A 25,426-nucleotide genomic window follows, 5' to 3' on the forward strand; every position below is an offset into this window, starting at 1 on the left:
CTCCACAGGGACATAAGCGTTTTTCGTGTAGAATCTGTTGGAATCGTCCCTCGAGTACAGCCCAGGGCAATACATACAATCTTGCGAAAGTAAAAGCGACCCCCTGCTGGCTGTTTGCAGGAACAGTCTTTGTGTCGCAAATGGGATAAGATTGGGGAGGTGTCAGATGCTGACTCTGTCAGCACCAAAAGATACACGTCCTGAATTTCATCAGGGTTTTGAAATGCTGTCTTTGATCAGTGAGAAACTCTAGGGTTTAACTTGCCCCAAGTTTGGTTTCCTTGGAATAAAGATGACGGCACCTTTAGGATACAGTTATACCTTGGAAGTTGAACGGAATCTGTTCCAGAAGTCCGTTTGACTTCCAAAACATTTGGAAACCAAAGCATGGATCCTAGAACAATAGGCAGGTTTCTGCCTTCTGGGATCCTACCTGCCTATTGCTCTAGGATCCAAGCTCAGTACATAACCCGTGACCTCACCCCATCCTTACAGAAGCACAGCCCTGTCTCCCAAAAGGACCAGGAAAATCTAGCAAGCAGGAGGTATGGAAGGAGCATCTCTTGCACACACCCTGATCCCCATCCTCTCGTTGCAGGGCAAAGCAAGACCGGCTGGCCAAGGAGCTGAAGAAGGCAGCCAGGACCCCGGTTGGCATTAAGGGGTAAGTCATGCTTGTGGGTCCTCAAAGATCTTCGGATAATAAGAATAAGGATGATAATGATAATGATAATGATAATGATAATGATGATAATAATAATAATAATAATAATAATAATAATAATAATGAAGAATTTATTTTATTATTTTACCCTGCCCATCTGGCTGGGTTTCACCAGCCACTTTGAGCGACTCCAAACAGAATATTAATAATAATAACAACAACAACAATAAGAAGAAGAAGAAGACAAAACATCAAACATTAAAAACTTCCCTAAACAGGGCTGCTTCAGATGTCTTCTATTTTTTTAAAAAAAGATATTTATTAAAGTTTTACAAAGAGAAAGAAGCTACAGAAGAAAAAAGAAGAAAAAAGAAAAATAAAAAAGTACAAAAATACATAGAAAAAATGCAAAATACAGAAAAAATAAATAGAAAACAATCTAATCTTTTCATATCTTATATTTCATTTACTTGTTTCCCTGACCTCCTCACACCTCCCTTTTTTGTATTCCAGTTCGCATGGTTAATTCAGCAAATCCTTTCCCTCTTTGTTTTTATCTTAATTCTATATCTTAACATATTATAGCTTTATATTTTCATCCGTTATCAATCCATTTTTATATATTCTTTTTAACCTTGTTGCTAAGACCGCTTCATTTCAATCCGACATCATTTTAACATTCATTAATTTTACAATGTTTCTGCAAATAGTCTTTGAATTTCTTCCAGTCTTCTTCCACCAACTCTTCTCCCTGGTCCCGGATTCTGCCAGTCATTTCCGCCAGTTCCATATAGTCTATCACTTTCATCTGCCATTCTTCCAGGGTGGGTGCTTCAGATGTCTTCTAAAAAGTTTATTTCTTTGACATCTGATGGGAGGGCATTCCACAGGGCGGGCGCCACTACCGAGAAGGCCCTCTGCCTGGTTGAAAGGCAGAATATATATCTATATCGCTCTCTATATCATCTATATATCATCTATCTATCTATCTGTCCATCTATGTAATCTATCTAGCCTCATCTTCCCTGTCCCCCCCTCCTCTTGGTTGAGCTGAAACAAATTGTTGGGCTGGCCACCGAAATGTTTGTATATAAACCTGGTGATGATGCAGAGGGAGCTGCAAAGAGCCTGAGTTAATTGGTACGTTGATTGTTGATCGTTGTGTCCCCAGGGCTGCTGGCTAATTAAATACCCAGGTGGGAGGGAGAGAGCAAGACTGCTGCTGAAATGTGCAATCTTGGCCCCATGCTCCTCATGCTGAGCGCAACACCTTTCCGCCAAGACCTAAAATGCTCCAAGGCAGTTTGCTGTCTCCGCGAGACAGCCGGTTTGTCGATGTCCCTCCAGGTGGCCTCTGGGACGAAGAGACCTTTTCCTGTCATTAGGAAGGCTTGGGGAATTCGCTCTGGCTTGATCTGCACCTCCCAGACTATGTGTGCAGATCGGAAACTTAAAAAATTGTCTCTTATGAAAGTATATAAGTGAAATTAGGGACGCGGGTGGTGCTGTGTTCTAAACCACAGAGCCTAGGGCTTGCTGATCGGAAGGTCGGCGGTTCGAATCCCCGCGACGGGGTGAGCTCCCGTTGCTCGGTCCCTGCTCCTGCCCACCTAGCAGTTCGAAAGCACGTAAAAGTGCAAGCAGATCAATAGGTACCCCTCCGGCGGGAAGGTAAACGGTGTTTCCGTGTACTGCTCTGGTTCGCCAGAAGCGGCTTGGTCATGCTGGCCACATGACCCGGAAGCTGTCTGTGGACAAATGCCGGCTTCCTTGGCCTGTAAAGCAAGATGAGCGCGGCAACCCCAGAGTCATCCGCGACTGGACCTAATGGTCAGGGGTCCCTTTACCTTTATCTATAAGTGAAATTATTATTCCAATACATAGATATTTATTTGCAAGCTATCATATATATATATGTGTGTGTGTGTGTGTGTGTGTGTACACACACACACACACACACAGTATTTTTCTGTGTATAACACGCCTCCATGTATAAGACGCCCCCTATTTTTGGGGACTCTAAATGAAGAAAATGGGGGGAAATTGTCCCATGTATAAGATGACCCCCCTTTTCTTAACATAATTTTTAAAGAAAAATACACGGGAAAGTATGGTGTGTGTGTGTGTATATATATATGTATATTCACACACACACACACACATATGCGCAATGCAACTATTATTATATTTCCAGATTTGGAACTTGGTTATCCACCAGCGGATACACTTCCTGAATGCACCGACACAATTTTTTAACCTTTAATAATAATAATAATAATAATAATAATAATAATAATAATGGACTAGGATCTGAGAGACCCAGGTTCAAATCCCCACTCTGCCACCGGGTGGCCTCTCACTCCCTCTCAGCCTAACCTACCTTACAGGGTTGTTGTTGCTGTTGGGGGAATTACAGTAAATAGGGAGATCCGTGTTCCTTGAGGCCCTTGGAGAAAGAAGGTGATCTGTAAATGCAATAAATTCATTAAAATATTGTCGCTCTTGCTCTTGTGCTCCCTAATTTTCTGCATGTTTTCTCTTCGCCAGAGAGCCAGAAGAAGGGAAGGCTGATGAGCAAAGGATGCCCCACAGAGAGGCCCAGGGGGAGCCTGGCGAAAAGATGTGGAAAAGGCCCTTTCGGTGAGACATGAACTGTGGTGCTCATAGTTTTTGTATTGCTGTTATTGCATTAGCTTCCTTTTAAATTGGTTGGATTTTTGCATCCTTTCCTCCCATCAAAGTCTTGCAGCAACAAGAAGAACGCAGCACATAGAAAACATGACAGTTTTTTTAAAAAAAACGCTGATGAAAACAATCATAAAAATCCATCTTAAGAGCCTCCTGCGTTTGAGGGATGCATGCAAAGGCTGCAAAGGCTGCCTTTGGCTTTTCTCTGCAGAGAGTGAAATTCTGTGCAGAATTTCCCCTTAGAATCTCGTCCTCACAGGCTGAAAATTTGAGAGGGGCTTAGGCAGGGGCTACATTAGGGGTCAACAAACTTTTTCAGCAGGGGGCCAATCCACTGTCCCTCAGACCATATATAGTATATTTAGTATATTTTTTGGGGGGGAAATATACGAACGAATTCCTATGCCCCACAAATAACCCAGAGATGCATTTTAAATAAAAAGACGCATTCTACTCATGTAAAAACACACTGATTCCCAGACTGTCCACAGGCCAGATTTAGAAGGCAATTGGGCCGGATCTGACACCCAGGTCTTAGTTTGCCTACCCATGGGCTACAGAAAGAGCCATCGTTTGAGGGGCTTGTCTGTGCATGTTTGTGGCACAGGAAAATTGCGAACTCTTTTTAAAAATAATATTTTATTGAATTTCCATTTTATAATTCGTAAATGCATCCTCATTTTGCACATTACTTTTTGCTCATATGAGCTGGTCGACTCGCCCCTCCACCTTGTGGTTACCATAACCACAAGGTTATGGGTTGAGGAAACCGAGAAAACAGAGCAAATAGAACAAACAGTGAGTAACAACGTTGGGGGAACCTCACCCCCCCTTAAGGAGGATGTCAATGACCCGACCCCCCTCCTCCCAGAAAAAGCTAATCCGTCCAAGAGGGCAAGAGCAGGAGGGATTCCTCCCACTCCTAACGCTGACCCACCCAGGCCTCTAGAACAAGATATCAGAGGAGCCTGCTTTCAACCCTACCAAGAGATTTGCATGTTGTCTGCAGAAACTATGGTTCTGGTTCTCCAAAGACTGGATGAAATCCTCACCAGAATAGTTAACATTGAGAAACAATTGGATACTAGTTCCTCCCCTTTAAATGCCCAAGGGCTTAAAAGGATGATAAGAAATGACTCTGTTAACAACTCACCAACTCAAACTATGGATGAATTGAGGTCCTGTCAAGTCTTGCAAACGAACCAGATAATGCTTGAGATTCACCGATACACTCATAGGTGGATGAACCGCAGACAAATTACTATGTCCTTGTCTCAGCTCCTGAATTACCATTACCGAAATGTAGATCTAGAAAATTTCCACTTCCTGCCTACCTTGAGAAACACCATGCGCCTATTTATGACCTTTAGGTCATCAACCCTCCCATCTCGACTCATGGAGATAAAGGATACCCTATGGTGGTTCCATTCTCTCCGCCCAGTGAGGGTATTTAAGGACGAAACTAGGAGGCAATTGGTCCCTTGCATAGAGTCAAAGCTAATGTGGATAAAGGAAACCAAGCTCAACACTAGAAATACTAATTGCCTGAAGGAAGAAAATAACTCTGTAAGCCTAGAATTACAAGACCTGAAGAAGAGGCTAATGAGTATAAAGACTGAGATTTCTACCCAAAATATAAGGACAGTAGAGCCTACAGCACAATATTTAAAGACGTCCAACAGCTCTTTATCCCATCGAAAGACATCAGTGCAACTCCCTGTTCCCTTTTCAAACGACACCAAATTAGATGAGGAATTTGGCGTCTCCGACATTTCTATGGCAACAACACATAAAGAAATCTATGTTGCTGACAATCTGGAGATATCCAGCACCAAATCTACATCTGGACCTTTGCCTAATGTTCCAAAAACTTACCAGAATGATCAGCCTTCTCTACTGTACTCCTGGTGAGACAGGATGGACAGATCTTCTGAATTCAAATCTGGCTCTTTGTTGGCCAGTGATCCACATTTTATAACACATACCTCATTAATACTTCCACAGCCACAGATAGAACCAACAATCCTCCAATTAACCCAGGAGGGAGAGGGGGATTGACAGTTAATGAAACACCATGGGACTGTCCCCCCCGCTTGGGGTGCGGTTGGTTGGGTTTTATCTTCTAGGGATACTTACCCTATCAGACCTCCACCTCTTTCCCATACCACTTTGACCCATGAGTCCTGGCCCAAGGATGACTTGTTATTGAGGGGATGTTACCCATCTATTGGGGAGGCTAGTATGGGATCTGGGATTTCCACAATTGAAGGGCAAGGGAGGAATGGCGGTGGGGCTAGATATCTCTATCGGCGAAGGGTTTCGAGATGCAGTGATCCTCGAATCCCTTCCAATCTACGCCCCATCCCAAGGGATGAGGGTAGGGAGAGCAAGGATTACACACCTCCGTCATTGGTGCTGTGCAATGCCAGGTCCATAGGCAACAAAACCGCCACCATGCGTGATTTTTTGTCTCGCAGGGGATTGACCTGGCTTGCGTGACGGAGACCTGGGTACGGGAAGGCGAAGTAGTCTCCCTACATGAGATAACACCCCCAGGTTTCTCTGTCCTCCATCAATCGCGGACTGTGGGTCGGGGGGGAGGAGTAGCATTGTTATTCCGGGAGGATTGCTCTTTCAGAGCTCTGCCATCACCAGCGATCTCCGGCATTGAATGTGTTGGTCTCGTGTGGGGCACCAAGGAGAGCTTGGCTGTCTGGCTGGTGTACCGACCACCCAGCACACCTGCAGCCACCCTGTCAGACTTGCTGGAGGTGGTGGCGGGCTGGGCCTTGGAGTTCCCAAACCTACTGGTTTTGGGAGACTTCAACGTCCATGCCGATGCCGCTCCCTCCTCACAGGCTCTGGACCTAGTGACTTCCATGGCAACACTAGGGCTCTCCCAGGTTGTTTTGGGCCCCACTCATCAAGCAGGCCACACGCTGGACCTGATCTTTGGGGCTGGCATAGATGTGATCATGCTCCCTGCTGTGGAAGTGCCATGGTCTGATCACTACGCTCTGAAAGCCAAGATAGACTTCCCGCTCCTCCCCAGCTCGGGTGGCGAACCCATTTGGGCTCGTCCGCGAAAACTGATGGATCCTGATAGATTCCGACAAGCCTTGCGGAACCCTGCTCCTCCTGGCGACTCATTAGATGACCTTGTTGAGGACTGGAATAACCGGCTCTTGGCAGCCATTGATGAGATCGCGCCTAAGCGCCCTCTGCGACCCCGTCGAAACCGGGCCCCTTGGTTTACTGAGGAGCTCCGGAAAATGAAGCGGGATCTCAGAAAAGCACCAGAAAATGAAGCGGGATCTAAAAGACTCCTTGCTGCCGTAGCTGCATACAGAAACAATTTTTAGTCCCTTTTTGGAATTTCTTCCCCTACTTTATCCAGGAGAAATGCTTCTGGTTTTTTAAGAAATGTATTTTACGATCTCTTGCGGAACTAGGGAACAGCAGATTCCTCCTGGGTCCACTCTGTGGTTCTGCAGTTCAGCTATGGCACAACTTGCTCTGGCAAGAAAGGAGTTGTTTAGAATGCTGAAAATGAATTTCGCACATGGGAGGAACGAGAAACGAAACCCAAACCACTATCCTGGAAGGAAAAAGTAGTTCTACCTTGTTTACACACTTTTGTCTACTTGAAGAAGCCATGTTCCAATCTGAAAAATACAAATACAAATATTTAGGTTACAAAACTATAAAAATAAAGAAAACTTAAGTTTGCAAAACAATAATTACCATGTGGTTAGGGTAGATCAACGTGTCAGTGCCCACTTATCTCCAGTGTAAATATGACATATCGGCAAAAGTCGAAAATTACAAGATAACTATAGCATGTACATGAAAATCGATTTCAGATTTGAAATCAGCATTGAAAGAACATATAAGAACAGTTGAAAAATCTCATGCAACAGAAAATGAATTTTTTTTTTGTTCTCCAGTGTAATTCCTGTGTTCATCGCTTTTTTCCTCTTGACTTCTTGTTTTAGATCTGCTTCTGCCACTTCCATGACCCTCACCAGATACGTGGGTGTTTTCAAGGGTTTGTTTGAGTAAGTTGGTTGCTCCATTTCTATGCATTCAGGGTTACTTGGGTCCGGAGCGTGTGTTTGAATTGCCCCCAAAGAATCAAGATAAGATCCTGAATCATTTTGATGATACTAGCTTTTTATCTGGATCAACTGTGGGTAAGGTAGCAAACTTCAGTGTTGCACAGATCTCTTCTCTACGGGGATGGAAAATTGAATATATGTGTTGAATATAGGCTATATGGTAATTTATGGACATAATAGGTATCTAAAGTCATTTGCACATCTTGCCATACAACCAGTCCATGCAGAATGTAGGCACCCTATACAGTGGTACCTCGGGTTAAGTACTTAATTCGTTCCGGAGGTCCGTTCTTAACCTGAAAATGTTCTTAACCTGAAGCACCACTTTAGCTAATGGGGCCTCCTGCTGCCGCTGCGCCGCTGGAGCACGATTTCTGTTCTCATCCTGAAGCAAAGTTCTTAACCCGAGGTACTATTTCTGGGTTAACGGAGTCTGTAACCTGAAGCGTATGTAACCCGAGGTACCACTGTATATAGAAAGGAGCAAACCAGTGATATTTTAGGAGCAGGCTAGCAGGCGGGGCCCATGACTTACCGTAAATCATAGGAGCCTACACAACACAACACAAAACAAACAAAACAAAACAAAACAAAACAAAACAAAACAAAACAAAACACTGTTGCTGTATGTAGGTTTTATTTTATTTGTTTTTAATCTTATATTTTGGAAATGTACATCCAGTTTTTCCCCCTTTAATTTTTTTTTGGGGCCCCCAGGAGAGTGGGGTCCTAAGCTGTAGCTTGTTTAGTTTATACGTAAATCCAGTACTGATTACATAGAGGGCTAACACATTCATTGTAGCCAAGAGTTTCTGTAGCAATATCCATCTCCCCTCCCTCCTTCTCACTTCCAGAACTATAGACTTAAAAGTTTACATAACTGAAAGTCAAAACTGGCATTTTACTCCCCACCCCTGTGAAAGATTTGTCACTAGCTTCGTGCATTTTCACAAACTTTCAAATGCACAACCTTTAACTTGTATCCCCTGTCCGGGCAGCCTTCTTCCACGTTTGAAGTTGATCCATTTCCTGGTTCTCAGTTCCTTGTGGTTTTCCCTGAGGTCTCATTCAGAGCAAATAGGGTTCCTGCAGACCATGGTTGTATCCAAAGTGGAACTGGAAACTGCGGCTTGGATGATGTCTCCAGTGCTTGTTTGCAGGCGAACCAGTTTACTTGATTTGGACGTCCTTCTAAGCAGCTTAGCTGTGTAGCATTTGACTGTCTGAAGACAGAAAAACCTGTGATATTTAATTTGACATCACAGCAAGTTGAAAATTGCTATGGTTTAGGGAAGTTCCCTGTTTAGGGAAGTTTTTAATATTTGATGTATTATTGTATTTTAATCTTTTGTTAGAAGCCGCCCAGAGTGGCTTGGGAAACCCAGCCAGATGGGTGGGGTATAAATAGTATATTATTATTATTATTATTATTATTATTATTATTATTATGAAGTTGGAAGGAGGGGGAGAGCAAGAAATGCTAGGTGATAATGTCTGTATCCAAGACGGTGCAAAACTTTCACCTGTTAGTTTCAGGATGAAACGCGGGAGCTCCTTCAGCAACCCCTCGGAGGAACGGTACTATTACATTCCCTCCTGTGCGGCTGCCTGCCTTCCGTCAAGAGTGAGCGACGAACAGGTAAATCTGAAATCCCCAAGCACCAGGTGCCACCTAGAAGAGCCTGCTAGATGACTAAAAACAAGTAATGTGTATATAATTGTAAGTGCACAGGGTAAAATAAGACTTGGGAAGGGGGGGTGAGAGAAAAAGGAAAAGGAGAAAGAAAGAAAGAAAGAAAGAAAGAAAGAAAGGAAGGAAACTCATATACAAAACAAAACAAAAGCAGAACTTATAAACATTACAAGATTGTTACTGTAGCTAACCCACATTTAACCTAATATAGAAATTAACCCCCGATATCGTTAAATTGGTCCATGGCAAGTCTACGTTTATACACTCGTGTTGCAAATCTGTATATATCTTCTAGCCATTTGCCGAAGGGAGCTGCATTTTTATGGATGAACTGGGGGAAATAACTACTGCTATTATTTCTTCTTGCATCTATACCCCACCTTTTCCTCCATGGAGCTCAAGGTGGGGTGCAGAGTTCTCCTTGCCCATTCTGTCCTCACAACAACCCTGTGAGGTAGGTTAGATTGAGACTGTCATCCAGTGAGCTTTGTGGCCAAGCGGGGATTTGAACCCTGGTCTCCCAGGTTTCTAGTCCAGCACTCTAACCGCTACACCACACTGGTTCCACCGGTGTCGGAGACAGTACTGTCTGAATGTGAGTTGCTGGGAATCGTGGGTGGGGAGAGGGCTCTTGTGTTCGAATCCTGATTGTGGGCTTCCTGTGGGGGCATCTGGGTGGCCACCCTGAGAACAGGATGCTGGACTAGACGGGCCATTGGCCGGATCCAGCTGCAGGGCTCTTCTTAATTCTTAACAAAAAAAATTCCTTCCAGTAGCACCTTAAAGACCAACTAAGTTAGTTCTTGGTATGAGCTTTCGTGTGCATGCACACTTCTTCAGATACACTGAAACAGAAGTCACCAGACCCTTCTATATAGTGAGAAGGTGGGGAGGGGTATTACTCAGAAGGGTGGTGGGAATGGGTGGTTGGCAGATAGCTGTGATGAGCCTGTTGACGACTCTTAACGACTGCAATAGGTCTTACAGAAGACATGGAGAGACCTGGTCTGAACAAAGACATTGGATTCTTATCTCATTATACATGACAAAGCCATTTTTCACCTTCTCACCCCTTGCTTTTTCCTGTAAGACCTATTGCAGTCGTTAAGAGTCGTCAACAGGCTCATCACAGCTGAGTGACTTCTGTTTCAGTGTATCTGAAGAAGTGTGCATGCACACGAAAGCTCATACCAAGAACTAACTTAGTTGGTCTTTAAGGTGCTACTGGAAGGAATTTTTTTTGTTTTGACTATGGCAGACCAACACGGCTACCTATCTGTAACTCTTCTTAATTCTTCTTCTTGATAATTTGTGCATCTGGCTCCTAGTCATTTTTCTTGCACACGCTGACAGAAAGGGAACGCGACTGGAGGATGAGTTTGGGTTGCAATTGTCCCCACCAGCAGAATTCCCATATCTACTTCAGAAGAGAAACTTGTTGGACTTCCATGGCACCCCTGCCTGGTCTAAATAATAATAATAATAATAATAATAATAATAATAATAATAATAATAATAATTTATTTATACCCCTTCCCTTCCCAGTTCAGAAAACCGGGCTCAGGGCGGCTAACAACAAATTTAAAACACTTAATTGATGCAACCAAAAACAGCATAAAATACAGTATAAAACATGAATAATAAATTCAGAATTCAAAAATCAATTTAGGGGGAAAATCCATCCAATAAACATTAGATGCTCACCAGGGCTAGCTGGCTAAATTAGTCCTATTTGGGCCAGTGAGGAGACCAGGGGAGAATTACCTGTGGGATCCCAGAGCGGGGAATCTTCATAAAAAGGGGAGGGGGAGGGAAGGAAGGGGAATAAAAGATCAGGCTAAGTTCAAATTGAAAGCCAGGCAGAATAGCTCTGTCTTACAGGCCCTGCGGAAGGAAGTGAAATCCTGCAGGGCCTTGGTCTCATGGGGCAGAGCATTCCACCAGGTCGGAGACATCACTGAGAAGGCCCTGGCCCTGGTGGAGGATAGTCTGACTTCCTTAGGGCCCGGGACCTCTAAACTATGATTATTCATGAACCTTAAGGTCCTCTGCAGGGCAGACCAGGAGAGGCAGTCCCATAAATATGAGGGCCCTAAGCCACAAAGGGCTTTAAAGGTCAAAAGCAGCACCTTAAACCTGACCCGATACTCCACCGGGAGCCAGTGCAACTGGTAAAGCACTGGGTGAATATGCTCCCATGGCAGGGACCCCGTGAGGAGCCTCGCTGCAGCATTCTGCACCCGCTAGAGTTTCTGGGACAGTTTCAAGGGCAGCCCCGCATAGAGCGAATTACAGTAGTCAAGCCTGGAGGTGACAGTCTTGTGGATCACTGTGGCCAGATCAGGGTGGGAAAGGTAAGGGACCAATTGCTTTGTTCTTTTCCCCTTTTCTCTAGGAAGGCCATGCCTCCGAAATCAACGCTGCCAGGTTCAGTCCCAATTCATCCGTGCTGGCCACTGGCGGGGCTGACAAGCTGATCAGGCTCTGGAATGTGGCAGGAGGTGAGCAGATGCGCAGAGGGGTATTAGTTGATGGTTGCACACAGTGGGTGGCGCTGGGGTCTCAACCACCGAGACTTGGGCTTGCCGATCAGAAAGTCGGCGGTTCAAATCTACATGACCGAGTGAGCTCCTGTTGCTCTGTCCCAGCTCTTGCCAACCTAGCAGTTCGAAAGCACGCCAGTGCAAGTAGATAAATAGGTACCACTGCGGTGGGAAGGTAAACAGAGTATCCGTGCGCTCTGGTTTCCGTCACAGTGTCACATTGTGCCAGAAACAGTTTAGTCCTGCTGGCCACATGACCTGGAAAACTGCCTGCAGACAAACACTGGCTCCCTCGACATCGAAAGCGAGATGAGCACCGCAACCCCATATTCTACTTTGACTGGACTTAACAATCCAGGGGTCCTTTACCTTTTACCTTTACCTTGATAGGGACATGGGTGGCGCTGTGGTCTAAACCACTGAGCCTCTTGGGCTTGCCGATTGGAAGGTTGGCAATTTGAATCCCCACGACGGGGTGAGCTCCTGTTGCTCTGTCCCAGCTCCTGCCAACCTAGCAGTTTGAAAGCACACCAGTGCAAGTACATAAATAGGTAACACTCTGGTGGGAAGGTAAACGGCATTTCTGTGCACTCTGACTCTCATCACAGTGTCCTATTGCGGTTTAGTCTTGCTGGCCACATGACTCAGAAAGCTGTCTGCGGACAAACACTGGTTCCCTCGGCCTGAAAGCGAGATGAGCGCCACAACCCCATAGTCACCTTTGACTTAACCATTCAAGGGTCCTTTACCATTTTACCTATTGCACACTATTTTATTTTTTAATGTATAAAAGTATTAGAGATCTCTGACAGCTGTCTGCTCGGGCTGGCAACTGTCCGGCTCAAATCTCTTGAGATCACGCAAGTGAGTTGCTGTCTCTGCCTTTATAAGAGATTTCTGGCCTCGGCTTTAGGCTTTGTTTCCGCACCAGTCTTTTCTTGAGGCTCGTTCATTCCTTAAACGAAGCGAAATGAAACAAACAAACAAAATGTCTTGCCGATGCACGGAAGTAGAAGCCACATTGGATCTTATCAGGTGTGCGAGAGATTTTGCTTAGCTGAGCTTCAGTTCTGCAGGTGAGATAAGATTTTCACAAGGCAGAGTCGTGGAACAAGGAGAAAAGATCTCAGATCCAGGGTGGGGGAATCTCTCTCTCTTTGGAAAGTGCACTGTCTGCTTCTTGCCGAGTTTCCTGGTGCTTTTTTCCATATGCAGGGAAGTGTCGGTTCTAATTGTTGCTGCTCTAGGCTACCTTGCCTGTTCTGTTTTGCCTTCCTGCAGGCCGAATGGAGAAGATGAAGACACTGGAAGGGGCTAACGGAGGCATCACCAGCGTCGAGTTTGACCCATCGGTGAGTGTGAATCGCAGCAGGGCAAACGCCGCTGGTTGTTTGGAGGAGGCACTGTGGTTTGGGCTTGCCTGGAAGTTGCGCTCCATTTGCAAAGGTCCTTCCCTCCTCGCCTTTTACAGTGGTACCTCGGGTTAAGTACTTACCGTATTGTTCACCCTATAGGACGCACTTTTCCCCCTCCAAAAATGAAGGGGAAATGTGTGTGCATCCTATGGGGCGAATGCAGGCTTTCCCTGAAGCCTGGAGAGCGAGGGGGGTCGGTGCGCACCGACCCCTCTCGCTCTCCAGCCTTCAGGAAGCTATCCGCTAGCCGCGGGAGACACAGCTCTCCCACAGCTAGCGGAGAGCTTGCCTGCACCCAGAAGCTTGGGGCGCGCTGAGCTCCGCACGCCCCAAGCTTCGGGATTAGCGCAGCGCTCCGCTAGCCGTTCCGGAGGTCCGTTCTTAACCTGAAACTGTTCTTAACCTGAAGCACCGCTTTAGCTAATGGGGCTTCCCACTGCCACCGCACGATTTCTGTTCTCATCCTAAAGCAAACTTCTTAACCCAAGGTACTATTTCTGGGTTAGCAGAGTCAGTAACCTGAAGGGTCTGTAACCTGAAGCATATGTAACCTGAGGTACCACTGTACTGAACGAGCCAAGCGGTTTATCTCGCCCAGGCACATGCAACTCTATAGAGACTGCGATCTCACAGTATAATAAAACTGGCTGTGATCTACCCATTGTCATTGCCCCTAGCTGTTCAGCTTTTTTAGGGTGGGGGGAGCCCACAGTTGCTGAGGTTTTGTGGGGGAGGGTTGCCTTTAATCGCTTACCCAACAGTCCAAAGCCATCCCTTCATCCCCCACTCTGCCCCAGACGAAGGGAATAAAACCTTTCACAGCACCGCCAACGGCGACGATGGGGCATAGCGACAGGGGCGGGGCACCTCACGATCGCTCAGGAGCAACAGGGCAGTCTCTTTTTTTACTCCCGCGATTGACCTGGAGAACCCTGCTGACCTACCTGTCGATTGTGGTCGACTGGTTGGACATTGCTGATCTAGCCCAATATTGTCAACTCGGACTGGCAGCAGGCCAAGGAAAGTCTTTCCCATCACAGTGGAGCAAAGGATACTAACCTCACATATACTCTAACTAGAATCATATAAAGAATAAATTATTATTATTATTATTATTACTACTCACCAGCCTGGTTCCTTCAAGATGCTTTAGGCTACAGGTCCCATCAGCCCCAGCGAGCGCAGTAGTCCAATCCATTGGGAGGGCACTAGGTTGGGGAAGACTGATCTGTGAGTTTCATGCATTAAAGCCTTGTCTCTTGTTCCTGCACTGCAGAGGGTTGGGCTAGATGACCCCTGGGGGTCCCTTGTGACTCTACAGTTCTAGGATTTTAGCATCTGTACATTAGAGGAGTGTCAGGATGCTGGACTAGGTGGGGTGGCCTGATCCACCAGGCACTTCTTATGTTCTTCCTCTTCTTCCTCCTCCTCATTTCATATCACTTCCGCTTTTTCTGGGGGGGTGGGCTGGAATCTCAAAGCAGTTTGCAACCTACATCAAGTAAAACAGTGGAATAAAACACTACTGACGAAAGTCAAGTACGTACACATTCAAAGCAACACAACTGGCTGGATGCGAAAATATTATCTTAAAGATTTCCAAAAGAGGTCAACTGCAGATTGCACTTTGAACACAGCAAAGTTAACAACAACAACGAAAATGATCTTAAACGTTTCAGGAGAGAACATTGCTCAACATAAAATGTCCAATATAAAATGCACGTTGAAAGCAGCATCATTCGCGGGGGGGGGGGCACTAGGGGCGCATCAGAAGATGGCTGACAATAACATCTCTCTGACCCACACAAGGTAATTAAGAGGCTGTGATGGGAGTAAACAGCCTCCCTGCCCCCCCAAGCGTGTGGGGGGGGGGGACTGCCCTTGCCTGCTGTGCCCTATACCACCCCCAAATTTGTGGGGGTGAGGGCACTAGGCAGAAAGCCCTTGTGCGGATCTCGGCGCTCCTGGACGCTGTCTCTGATTTGCGCCTCTAGCTGTAAGAACTTCAAAAGAAACAATTAGGAGAAAGCGAATGCACATATTTCAAGGAAGAAGGGGGAGTAAAGACTGCTAACTGAAGAGATCTCTGATAAACAAGACAGGTCAGAGGAACAAGAATAAATCATGAGAAGACACACTGAGGCTCGGTATGTCCGGCAACGGGACTGGATGGGGGAGGGGGAAAAACTTTCTTTTCTCTATGTGATTAAGCAAGAATCCCCCCCCCCCACAAGTCACAAGTCAGAAATGCCGTTTAAATGACTTAAGCTGTGGATTTAAGACTGTGTGGAGATAATTTTCTAACCAAAGCATGTTTGAAGACGATCGTGGAAAGCATAAGAGCTTTGGAATGACGCAGCAAAAAATAGCGTCGCCATTTTGGCAAGTTCTGTCGAAAGACTTATGACTGGGACGAGGAACAGATCTGTTTTCATATTGTGGGTGAGCCTCCTCAGAGGGACTAAAGAGCGACAGATTTGCGAGATTAATGATGGAAAGAGTGCTGTTATTTATGAAAGTGATGATATATGGAAACCATCTTGATATGATGATTGGACGAACAGAAAAATTCACACAGGATTATAATTGGTGTTTACCTGCTTAAGGAGATTATCAGAAGACATCATAAAGAAAAAAAGAAAAATATACGAACAAGATGAGATGTGGAAATAGCAAGATAAGACTGGATAGAATTATGAACATTATTTGGACAGATTTGTGGATATTAACGCAGCAGCAAGAAGATGATCGGAATCCCCCTTCGGAACTTGAAATATGGGTCCCCCCAACAAAAATTTAAAATTTGGCTTTGTAATTCGAAATTTATGTGATTTGATTTGATTTGATTTGATTTGATCATTCACAAGAATAAAAAAGATTATCATAAGCACATGACAGAGAGTCAGGGGTAGATCAAACATTACCTCTCAGCTGCAACCTTGCTATTTTAAAGGCGAGTGTGACCTGGTCCAGACTGAACACCGCCTGTCTAATTATTTGTCCCCATGGTAAATTGTGAGGCTCTTAACTTCAGGGTCGTGGATTGGAGCCCAGTGTTTGGCAAAGGATTCCTGCATTTCAGGGGGTTGTGGTCCCTTCCAACTCTACAGACCTGTGATTCTATTATTCTAGGAACTGCCTACCAAACGTACCTCCAAATGATAGGGATCGAGCCACACTCTGTTAGCATTGTCATTTTGACAGATCAGGTAACAGAAAAAGGAAAAGACCCTCTCTCTGCCATAGTGTGCTGACCTTTAAAGGCCTAAACGGCCTCGGTCCAGTATACCTGAAGGAGCGTCTCCACCCCCATCGTTCTGCCCGGACACTGAGGTCCAGCTCCGAGGGCCTTCTGGTGGTTCCCTCCCTGCGAGAAGTGAAGTTACAGGGAACCAGGCGGAGGGCCTTCTCGGTAGTGGCACCCGCCCTGTGGAACGCCCTCCCACCAGATGTCAAGGAAATAAACTATCTGACTTTTAGAAGACATCTGAAGGGAGCCCTGTTTAGGGAAACTTTTAATGTTTAATAGGTCATTGTATTTAGTGTTTTGTTGGAAGCCGCCCAGAGTGGCTGGGGAAACCCAGCCAGATGGGCAGGGTATAAATAATAAAGTATTATTATTATTATTATTGCCCCTGGTATTCGGAGCGTGCAGTGCCCAAATATTATGGAAGGGCTGAACTCCTGGTGTGAGACAGTTTCCAGGGGGGGGGGGGGGCTCTTTGGAAGGGGGTGTTTCCTGCCCACGTCCACCAGGGGGCAGCAGGGGCTTCCTGCGGAGGCTGTTGCCATGCCAACACGGTCCTTTGCAGTCATCATTCCCACCCCACCAAAAGAGATTTCTCGCCCTCCTAAGATAAGAACCAAAGGCAGGGAGGATGTGGGGCTCCCCACTGGCCAGCTGCAGCCACCTGGCGGAAGGGACTGCAGAATGAGCTTTTCCAAGCTCATTAGTGGGATGAATGGCCGTCCCAAGGTAAAAAAAATGCTAGGCCAGGCATGTCCAAAGTCTGTTTCGGGGGCCAAATCCAGCCGGCAGCCAGTTTAATCCAGCCCCTGTGGCAGTTTACAGTTTATTTCCTGGGGTAAAATCCTAAAAAAAGGTTAACAACTTTGATCGGTCCTTTGGTTGGCCCTCACAACCCTTCACTTCATCAAATCTGGCCCTCTCTGAAAAAAGTTTGGACCCCACTGTGCTAGGCTGTTGGAAAAGAAGCAGGGAGAAGCACAGAAGGAAGCCCTCCCCCTCCAGAAGGGGGCCCTGCTCCCCACAATGAGTTCTCCTCTTAGAATCATAGAGTTTGAGGGGGACCTCAAGGGTCATCTAGTCCAACCCCCTGCAATGCGGTCCGACATGAGAGCAGGAAGGGTGGACTAAGCAGATGGAGAGATGTCAGCTTCCCTCGTACTCCTAGAACATGGGGAAATATCAGTTTCCGTGGAATGGCAAGAGCTTCAGGAGGACAGACATGCAGAAGGGCCTCAGTACCCAGTTTAACTTACAGAATCCATTGCAAATTGATATTGTTGTTGTTGTTATTGTTATTATTTGAATTTATATACCCGGAGGTCTCAGGGAGGTTTGCAGAACAAAATCAAAATCAATCAATCAATCAATCAATCCAGAGACCCAACAAATCGTTACAAAGCAATGCACAATTCCGACAGCCTACCTCCAGGTTAAACAAGCATTTTGTTCAGACTTAAAGATTGGGATCATTGGTTCTTGCAATCACCGATAAAAACATTTGCCACTGCTAATGTTCTAGTGTAGGGGTCTGCAACCTTTAAAACAAAAAGAGCCACTTGGACCAGTTTCCGAAGGAAAAAAATGTGGGAGCCGCAAAACTCATCATTATGAAAATAACTTTTTTGTCACTTTTTTATTATTTCTTTGTTTGACCCCTCAGAATTACTCCTCCTCATAGAAATAAACGTTAAATTAACAAGTTACCTTTTTGTGTGTGTGTGTTCTTCACTCCCCTTCAAAACAGTGACCAGCCTTCATGCCCCTTACAATGTAGCGGGCGGTAAAATAATACATTATAAAATCATTTCAGTATAAAATCAGTTAGCCGCTCTGAGCCCAGCTTCGGCTCGGGAGGGTGGGATATAAATAAAATTTTATTATTATATTATTATTATGAGAAAAGAAGACTCCCTGGAAAAGACCCTGATGTTGGGAAAGATGGAGGGCACAAGGAGAAGGGGACGGCAGAGGACCAGATGGTGGGACAGTGTTCTCGAAGCCACAAACATGAGTCTGACCAAACTGCGGGAGGCAGGGGGAGACAGGAGTGCCTGGCGTGCTCTGGTCCAGGGGGTCACAAAGAGGTGGACACGACTAAACGACTAAACCACAACAAGCACACATGCAACAAACATACAATGTAGCGGGCGGGCGGGAAGGTGACGTCGGGATGGTGCTTGACTAACGCACGCACTGCCCCCATGCGACGTCACAGCCAGTACAGCGCCCGCCACAGTGGGGAGTGTCGGGGCACACAATGCGCCTCCTCCCCTCGCTAGTATCCGCCCCGGAGCTGCGGCAAAGGTGTAAAAGAGTCACATGCGGCTCCGGAGCCGCAGGTTGCAGACTCCTGTTCTAGTTTTTGTCCGGTCTTCCAGTAGGAACTTGACATAGTGAGCCTCTGGTTTTCCCAGGAAAGGTACCAGCAAGGGTAATATCAGTTCAGCCCTGGCTTGCAAAATCAAAATAAAAAACAGTGGCGATTGCCATTTTGTTTTCCCCCAAAGTCCCTGTTCCAAGGTGCTTTCTGAATTTTGGGGAATTCAAAATGGTTGCCGCTCACTGGCAGCTACCATGATAGTGGGGGGCAGCTGAAAATATACAAGAGACCCCACACGCTTCTGCAGAGCGGGTTCAGCCAGCAGCTTATTTTTCTATTTTACTGTGTTCAATATCTCTTCAAAGTAAAAGTAGTGACTGAAGCAGACTTGTTTTTTAAAAATACATTAACGAGGCTGTGCAATTCTGTCCATTCCTGCTTTTAATCCTGGACTACTAGGGGAAACATTTTTTGTGAGTCGTTTTGGTTCAGCCCCACTTGCCCGTCTTACAGATCTTGAAACATTCCCAGTGCCGAGCCAAGTCCCACAGCCAGGGCAGAGCAGAGGTGGCTGGTCCGATTCCTCTCCAACCTCTCTCTCTTTCTCTCCCCGGCAGGGATTTCACGTCTTGGCTGCTACATACAACAATGCTGCTCAGCTGTGGAAGGTTGACGACTGCCGTTTCAAGGTGAGATCAGCTGGGTTCCTTTCGCTTGCGGCGGAGGGGTGCATTTGTGCAATGGGAAACTATTAAGCCAGGTTTCTGGGCCAAGGAAGGAATCTGAACCCACTCTTTATTGTGGAATCGGAGCAAATGGCAGTCCATGGAAAAGCTGAATTGCCATTTGCTCCAATTCAGCTGCAGAGATCGGTTTTTCATGGGGAAAGCAGCAAGGGCAGGGGGGAACGCCAGCCCTAATATGTGACATGATAAAAGTTTACAAAATTGTGCCTGGCCTTGAGAAAAAAGATAGAGAACATTTTTCCTCCCTTCCTCATAACGCTAGAACTCATGGGCACCCAGTGAAGCTGAATGTTGGAGATAAAAGACAGTACAGTACTTAACACAGTGCATGGTAAACTATGGAACTCCCTGCCACAGGAGGCAGTGATGGCCACCAACATGAATGGCTTGAAAAGAGGATTAGACAAATTCATGGAGGAGGAGAGGGCTGTCGATGGCCACTAGCCAGGAGGGATATGCTCTGCCTTTCAGATCTGGAAGCAGCAGGGATTCTGAATCCCAGTTGCTTGAAACCACAGGAGGGGACAGTTGCACTTGTGCACAAATTCTGCTTGTGTTATTTATTTATTTATCGAATTTTTATACCGCTCCATACCCAGAGGTCTCAGGGCGGTTCACAGAACAAAATCAGAATATAAAACTACAATCAAAATAAAAACAGCAACCCAATAACAACCCCCCTTAAAAGAAAAAGAACCACATTTTAAAAGGGCATAGGATGTCAATCAGGTCAATCAAATGCCTGGTTGCAAAGGAACGTTTTTTATGGGGAGCCACTGCAGAGAAGGCCCCGTTCTTGTGTTGTATATACACAAAGTATCAAATGTGGTAGCAGTAATAATAATACAACAAAACAACAACACCACAGACTGGCTTATAAAACCAAATTTACTAGAATAATAACTAGAATAGAGATAGACTTGTAACCATTCAAACAACAAACATACTAAGGTGCCATGTGCAAGACAAAGCCTAGAGATACTGTAAACATGGAGTGGATAAATGTACAACTGTATCTTAACAAGTTACATGTGCAATAAACGTTATACAGACTGGATAATTGAACCGTTCAACAAGTAGCGGAAGTCCAATCACAGAACGGCAACCCGTTGCCGCCACAACGGCAAGGGTAACACACTGGAGAATATGGAAAAAGTTTTCCAAAGCTGTTTTTCAAAGATTGAACTGGATGAGATGTTCTTCAATGGGTCTTGAGATGGAAACACAAAGCCGTATGCATGGATCAAATCAAAGCCACCACCGTAGTGAGAATAGCGCAAGTGGGCAAAAGGAGACCTGTTCTCCGGATATATTTCAGGTTTCGCTACACGCTTCATCAGTCCGAAAAGCCAGTCATACAAAACGGTTTGCTCAGGATAAAGAAAGTATTCTCAAGTATTCTTGTGTTGCCACCCTCCGGACCTCTCGAGGAGGAGGTACATGAAGGAGGGCCTCAGAAGATGATCTCAGGGTCTGGGTAGGTTCATACGGGAAGAGGCAGTCCTTCTGTTATGGGCTTCTGGCTGGCGACTGTGAGAACAGGACGCTGGACTAGGTGGACCGTTAGCCTGATCCATCAGGCTCCTGTTAGAGAGCCAGTGTGGTGTGGTGGTTAAGAGCGGTGGACTCGTAATCTGGTGAACCGGGTTCGCGTCTCCGCTCCTCCACCTGCAGCTGCTGGGTGACCTTGGGCCAGTCACGCTTCTCTGAAGTCTCTCAGCCCCACTCACCTCACGGAGTGTTTGTTGTGGGGGAGGAAGGGAAAGGAGTTTGTTAGCCGCTTTGAGACTCCTTAGGGTAGCGATAAGGCAGGATATCAAATCCAAACTCTTCTTCTCAGAGCTTCCATTCTTCGTGTCCGATAGGAGGAGCACTGAAAAGCAACTAATCTCTTAACACCCCAAACTCTTCTCTTGCATAGGAGGTTCTGACGGGGCACACGGACAAAGTGACGGCAGCCAAGTTCAGAGCCACCCGGCACCAAGCTGTGACGGGCAGCCGGGACAGGACAGTGAAGGAGTGGGACTTGACCAAAGGGGCGTGTAAGTGATGGCCAACTCTTCCGGTGGGGATGGGGGGGCCTTGATCCAGCAGCACACTAAAGGTAAGGTAAGGTAAAGGGACCCCTGACCGTTAGGTCCAGTCGTGTCCGACTCTGGGGTTGTGGCGCTCATCTCGCTTTATGGCCGAGGGAGCCGGCGTACAGCTTCCGGGTCATGTGGCCAGCAGGACTAAGCCGCTTCTGGCGAACCAGAGCAGCGCACGGAAACGTCGTTTACCTTCCCGCCGGAGCGGTACCTATTTATCTACTTGCACTTTGACGTGCTTTCGAACTGCTAGGTTGGCAGGAGCAGGGACTGAGCAACGGGAGCTCACCCCGTCGCAGGGATTTGAACCGCCGACTTTCTGATCAGCAAGCAGCACACTAGCATTATTATAATTTAATTTCTATACCGCCCTATACCCAAAGGTCTCAGGGTGGCTCACATAAAGTATCAAATACGTAAAATCAAAACCAACAACCCAATAACCCCCCCCCCCCGCAAGGATGCAGCATTTTATAAAAGGGTACAGTGGATGCTTGGGTTGCAAACATGATCTGTTTGCAACCCACAGTGCTCTCAACCCACAGCGGCGTGTCTGCGCACACGCGACCGCTGAAACCCGGATGTAACCTGTTTCAGTACTTCTAGGTTTCAGCAGTCCGTAACCCAAAAAAGTCCAAGCTGAAGCGTCTGTAACCCGAGGTATGACTGTATAGGATGTAGATCAAGTCAGGCAAAGGAAAAGGAATGTTTTTGCCTGGTGCCTAAAGGTGTATAGTGAAGGCGCTAGGCGAACTTCCCTTCGAAGAGCATTTCACAGACGGGAAGCCACTGCAGAGAAGGCCCCGTTCTCGTGTTGCCACCCTCCGGACCTCTTGAGGAGGAGGTACATGAAGGAGGGCCTCAGAAGATGATCTCAGGGTCCGGGTAGGTTCACATGGGAAGAGGCAGTCTTTGAGGTATTGCGGACCTGAGCCAGCTAAGGCTTTATTGGTCAAAAGCAGCACTTTGAATTGGGCCTGGAAACTAATCGGTAGCCAGTGCAGTTGGACCAGGATTGGTGCAATATGCTCAAACCGTCTTGCTCTAGTGAGCAGCCTGGCCTCTGAGTTCTGCACCAGCTAAAGTTTCCGAACTGTCTTGGTATAATGTAGTAATCTAACCTTGAGGTTACCAGAGCATAGACAACAGTAGTTAGCCTATCCCTGTCCTGATAGGGGCGTATCTGGGCCACTAGCCAAAGCTGATGGAAGGTACTCTGGGCCACTGAGACGACCTGAGCCTTAAGTGGCAGCCAAGGATCCAGGAGGACCCCCAAGCTACGAACCTGCTCCTTCAGGGGCAGCGTAACCTCATCTAGAGCAGCCGACCTCTCAGCCATCTGGTCTGAGGAATCACCCACCAACAGAGACTCAATCCATCTCCTTTCCCTGATGCGACTGTCTATGGCTTTTCTGGCAGGCTACAGAACCATTGACGTCTTCTCCTATTGCAACGATATTGTGTGTTGCGACACCTTCATCATCAGTGGACATCACGACAAGACCATCCGTTTCTGGGACAGCAGGTGAGCCCACCAAGCAGCCAGGTGACGATGCAACCAGGGCTGCGCCTTGTCGTTTGGCGGGGCCTTTTCAGTCGTGGCACCAATCTTTTTTCCATTACGTTATTTTACTTGGTAAAACCTGCACACCAGCTGACAGTTACTTTTTTTAAAAAAAATGCATCAAAATGGTTTACAAAGAGAATAAAACAATGAATGTTTGGTAAAAGCAACTGAAATGATAAAATAAGCAGTAAACTAAAAGCAAGCATTCTACATGTCTGGCTAGGCTTTGTCCAACCAAAAGTGTTTTAAGCAAGGTCCAAAAAGAGAAGGGTAATGTCAATAGGCAGGGAGTTCCAGAGTGTCACAATGAAAGACTGATTTCTTTGAAATGCAGAACCGCAGTTATTTGGTACTGCTGGTTTCTGCATCTTGTCCAGTGTCTTCCCAATGAAGATCTAGGCTCCATCCTCATGCTCTTTCTTCCAGCTTGTCGGAATGAGGGCTGCTGGGCTTTCCCCATCTGCTCAGACCCACTCTCTTTTTTTCCATATTTCTCATTGCATCTGGTCAGCCTGGTAAGAAATGGATGTAGGTCTAGATGGGTCTCATCCAGCATCAGAGCTCTATTTATTTTCAGGTTTCCCTGTTTATGATGCATCTGATGCTCCCATCCATTAGTAGTAGTAGTAGTAGTAGTAGTAGTAGTAGTAGTAGTAATAATAATAATAATAATAATAATAATAATAATAATAATAATAAAATTTATTATTTATACCCCGCCCATCTGGCTGGACTTCCCTGGCCACTCTGGGCGGCTTCCAACAAAATATTAAAATACAGTAATCCATCAAACATTAAAAGCTTCCCTAAACAGGGCTGCCTTCATACGTCTTCTAAAAGTCAGGTAGTTGTTTATTTCCTTGACATCTGGTGGGAGGGCGTTCCTACTGGGCAGGCGCCACCACCGAGAAGGCCCTCTGCCTGGTTCCCTGTAGCGTCACTTCTCACAGGGAGGGAACTGCCAGAAGGCCCTCGGAGCTGGACCTCAGTGTCTGGGCTGAATGATGGGGGTGGAAACGCTCCTTCAGGTATACTGGGCCACGGCCATTTAGGGCTTTAAAGGTCAGCACCAACACTTTGAATTGTGCTCGGAAACGTACTGGGAGCCAATGTACGTACTGGGAGCTTATTCTATGATACGTTTGTTAGTCTTCAACGTGCCAAGGCTCGTAAAGGTAAGGGATCCCTGTACAGTTAAGTCCAGTCAAAGGCGACTATGGGGCTGCGGCGCTCATTTTGCTTTCAGGCTGAGGGAGCTGGCGTTTGTCCACAAACAGCTTTCCAAGTCATGTGGCCAGCAGGACTAAACCACTTCTGGCACAACAGAACAGTGTGACGGAAACCAGAGTGCACAGAAACGCCGTTTACCTTCCCGCCAGAGCGGTACCTATTTACCTACTTGCACTTTGACATCCTTTCGAACTGCTAGGTTGGCAGGAGCAGGGACCGAGCAATGGGAGCTCACCCCGTCGCGGGGATTTGAACGGCCGATCTTCTGTTCGGCATGTTACGGCAAAAATCTGGGTGCGAGGCTGCTCTGCCACCCAGCTCATCGGACTAAGTCCGTGGGTCCCTGCGGAGGAAAATGAGCTCAGCCGGAGACAGGAGCAAACTGCAGAAGATCCAAGTTTATTGCGCAACAGGTTCAAGGCGAGATTGAACAGTGAGAAAGGGGTGACATGAGTTTTTGAAACTCCCTCCATGTCCCAGAATACAGTGCAAAACACGTCATGAATACATTAAAGAGAGGTTTGGTTACACAGATTACATCATGAATATATTAAAGGGAGGTTGGGTTACACAGATTAACATATGGAGGAGGGAGGGGGGAATATGCAGAGCTACACCGGATTAACATAAGGAGGAGGGAGGGGGGAATATGCAGAGCTGGAGATATGCACAGATAAACACTTCCTGGGGATGAGAAAACAATAGTCCCAAATATGCATAGTCTGCCACCTGACATTGTCTGGAGGAAAGGCTGATCAGAGCAATTTGAAAGGATTAGGGTCTTGACACCTTGCTTGAGGGATTATGCTGGACAGGGGAGGTGTGATGGAGTCCTAGAGTAATTGAGCAAACTGGCACGCTGATTTTCTATGAATTTTATAGATTTTAGTCCCTTTTGACATTGACAATTGGAATAAATGGATATATTGTAGCGAAGAAGAAGGTAAAGAAGACATGCCCCCCCCCTTTCCGTATCAGTCCCCCATTCGGAGATAGATTTGCATTAAAGTTCTGTAAGAACTTGCAAATCTTTTCTCCGCACCCTAAATCTCGGTGAAGGTAGGGGTGCCGTGTGAGTGGGAATAGGCCCTAATGGAAAAGGAGG

General features: G+C 46.4%; 1 protein-coding gene across 2 annotated transcripts in view; it reads left to right on the forward strand.

The window, feature by feature from the left end:
- Positions 1-25,426, forward strand: part of ATG16L2 (autophagy related 16 like 2) — a 63,653-nt gene that overhangs the window by 20,753 nt on the left and 17,474 nt on the right. For both annotated transcript variants that reach the window (XM_083736780.1, XM_083736781.1), the window contains 9 exons: positions 599-664; positions 3,212-3,304; positions 7,348-7,410; positions 9,001-9,109; positions 11,559-11,664; positions 12,988-13,058; positions 19,309-19,380; positions 21,359-21,479; positions 22,944-23,049. In XM_083736780.1, coding sequence (XP_083592906.1) covers positions 599-664; positions 3,212-3,304; positions 7,348-7,410; positions 9,001-9,109; positions 11,559-11,664; positions 12,988-13,058; positions 19,309-19,380; positions 21,359-21,479; positions 22,944-23,049 — 807 coding nt within the window. The remainder of the gene's footprint in view (positions 1-598; positions 665-3,211; positions 3,305-7,347; positions 7,411-9,000; positions 9,110-11,558; positions 11,665-12,987; positions 13,059-19,308; positions 19,381-21,358; positions 21,480-22,943; positions 23,050-25,426) is intronic.

The sequence above is a fragment of the Podarcis gaigeae genome, assembly GCF_964106915.1.
Source record: "Podarcis gaigeae genome assembly, chromosome: 4".
Taxonomy (NCBI): Eukaryota; Metazoa; Chordata; class Lepidosauria; order Squamata; family Lacertidae; genus Podarcis; species Podarcis gaigeae.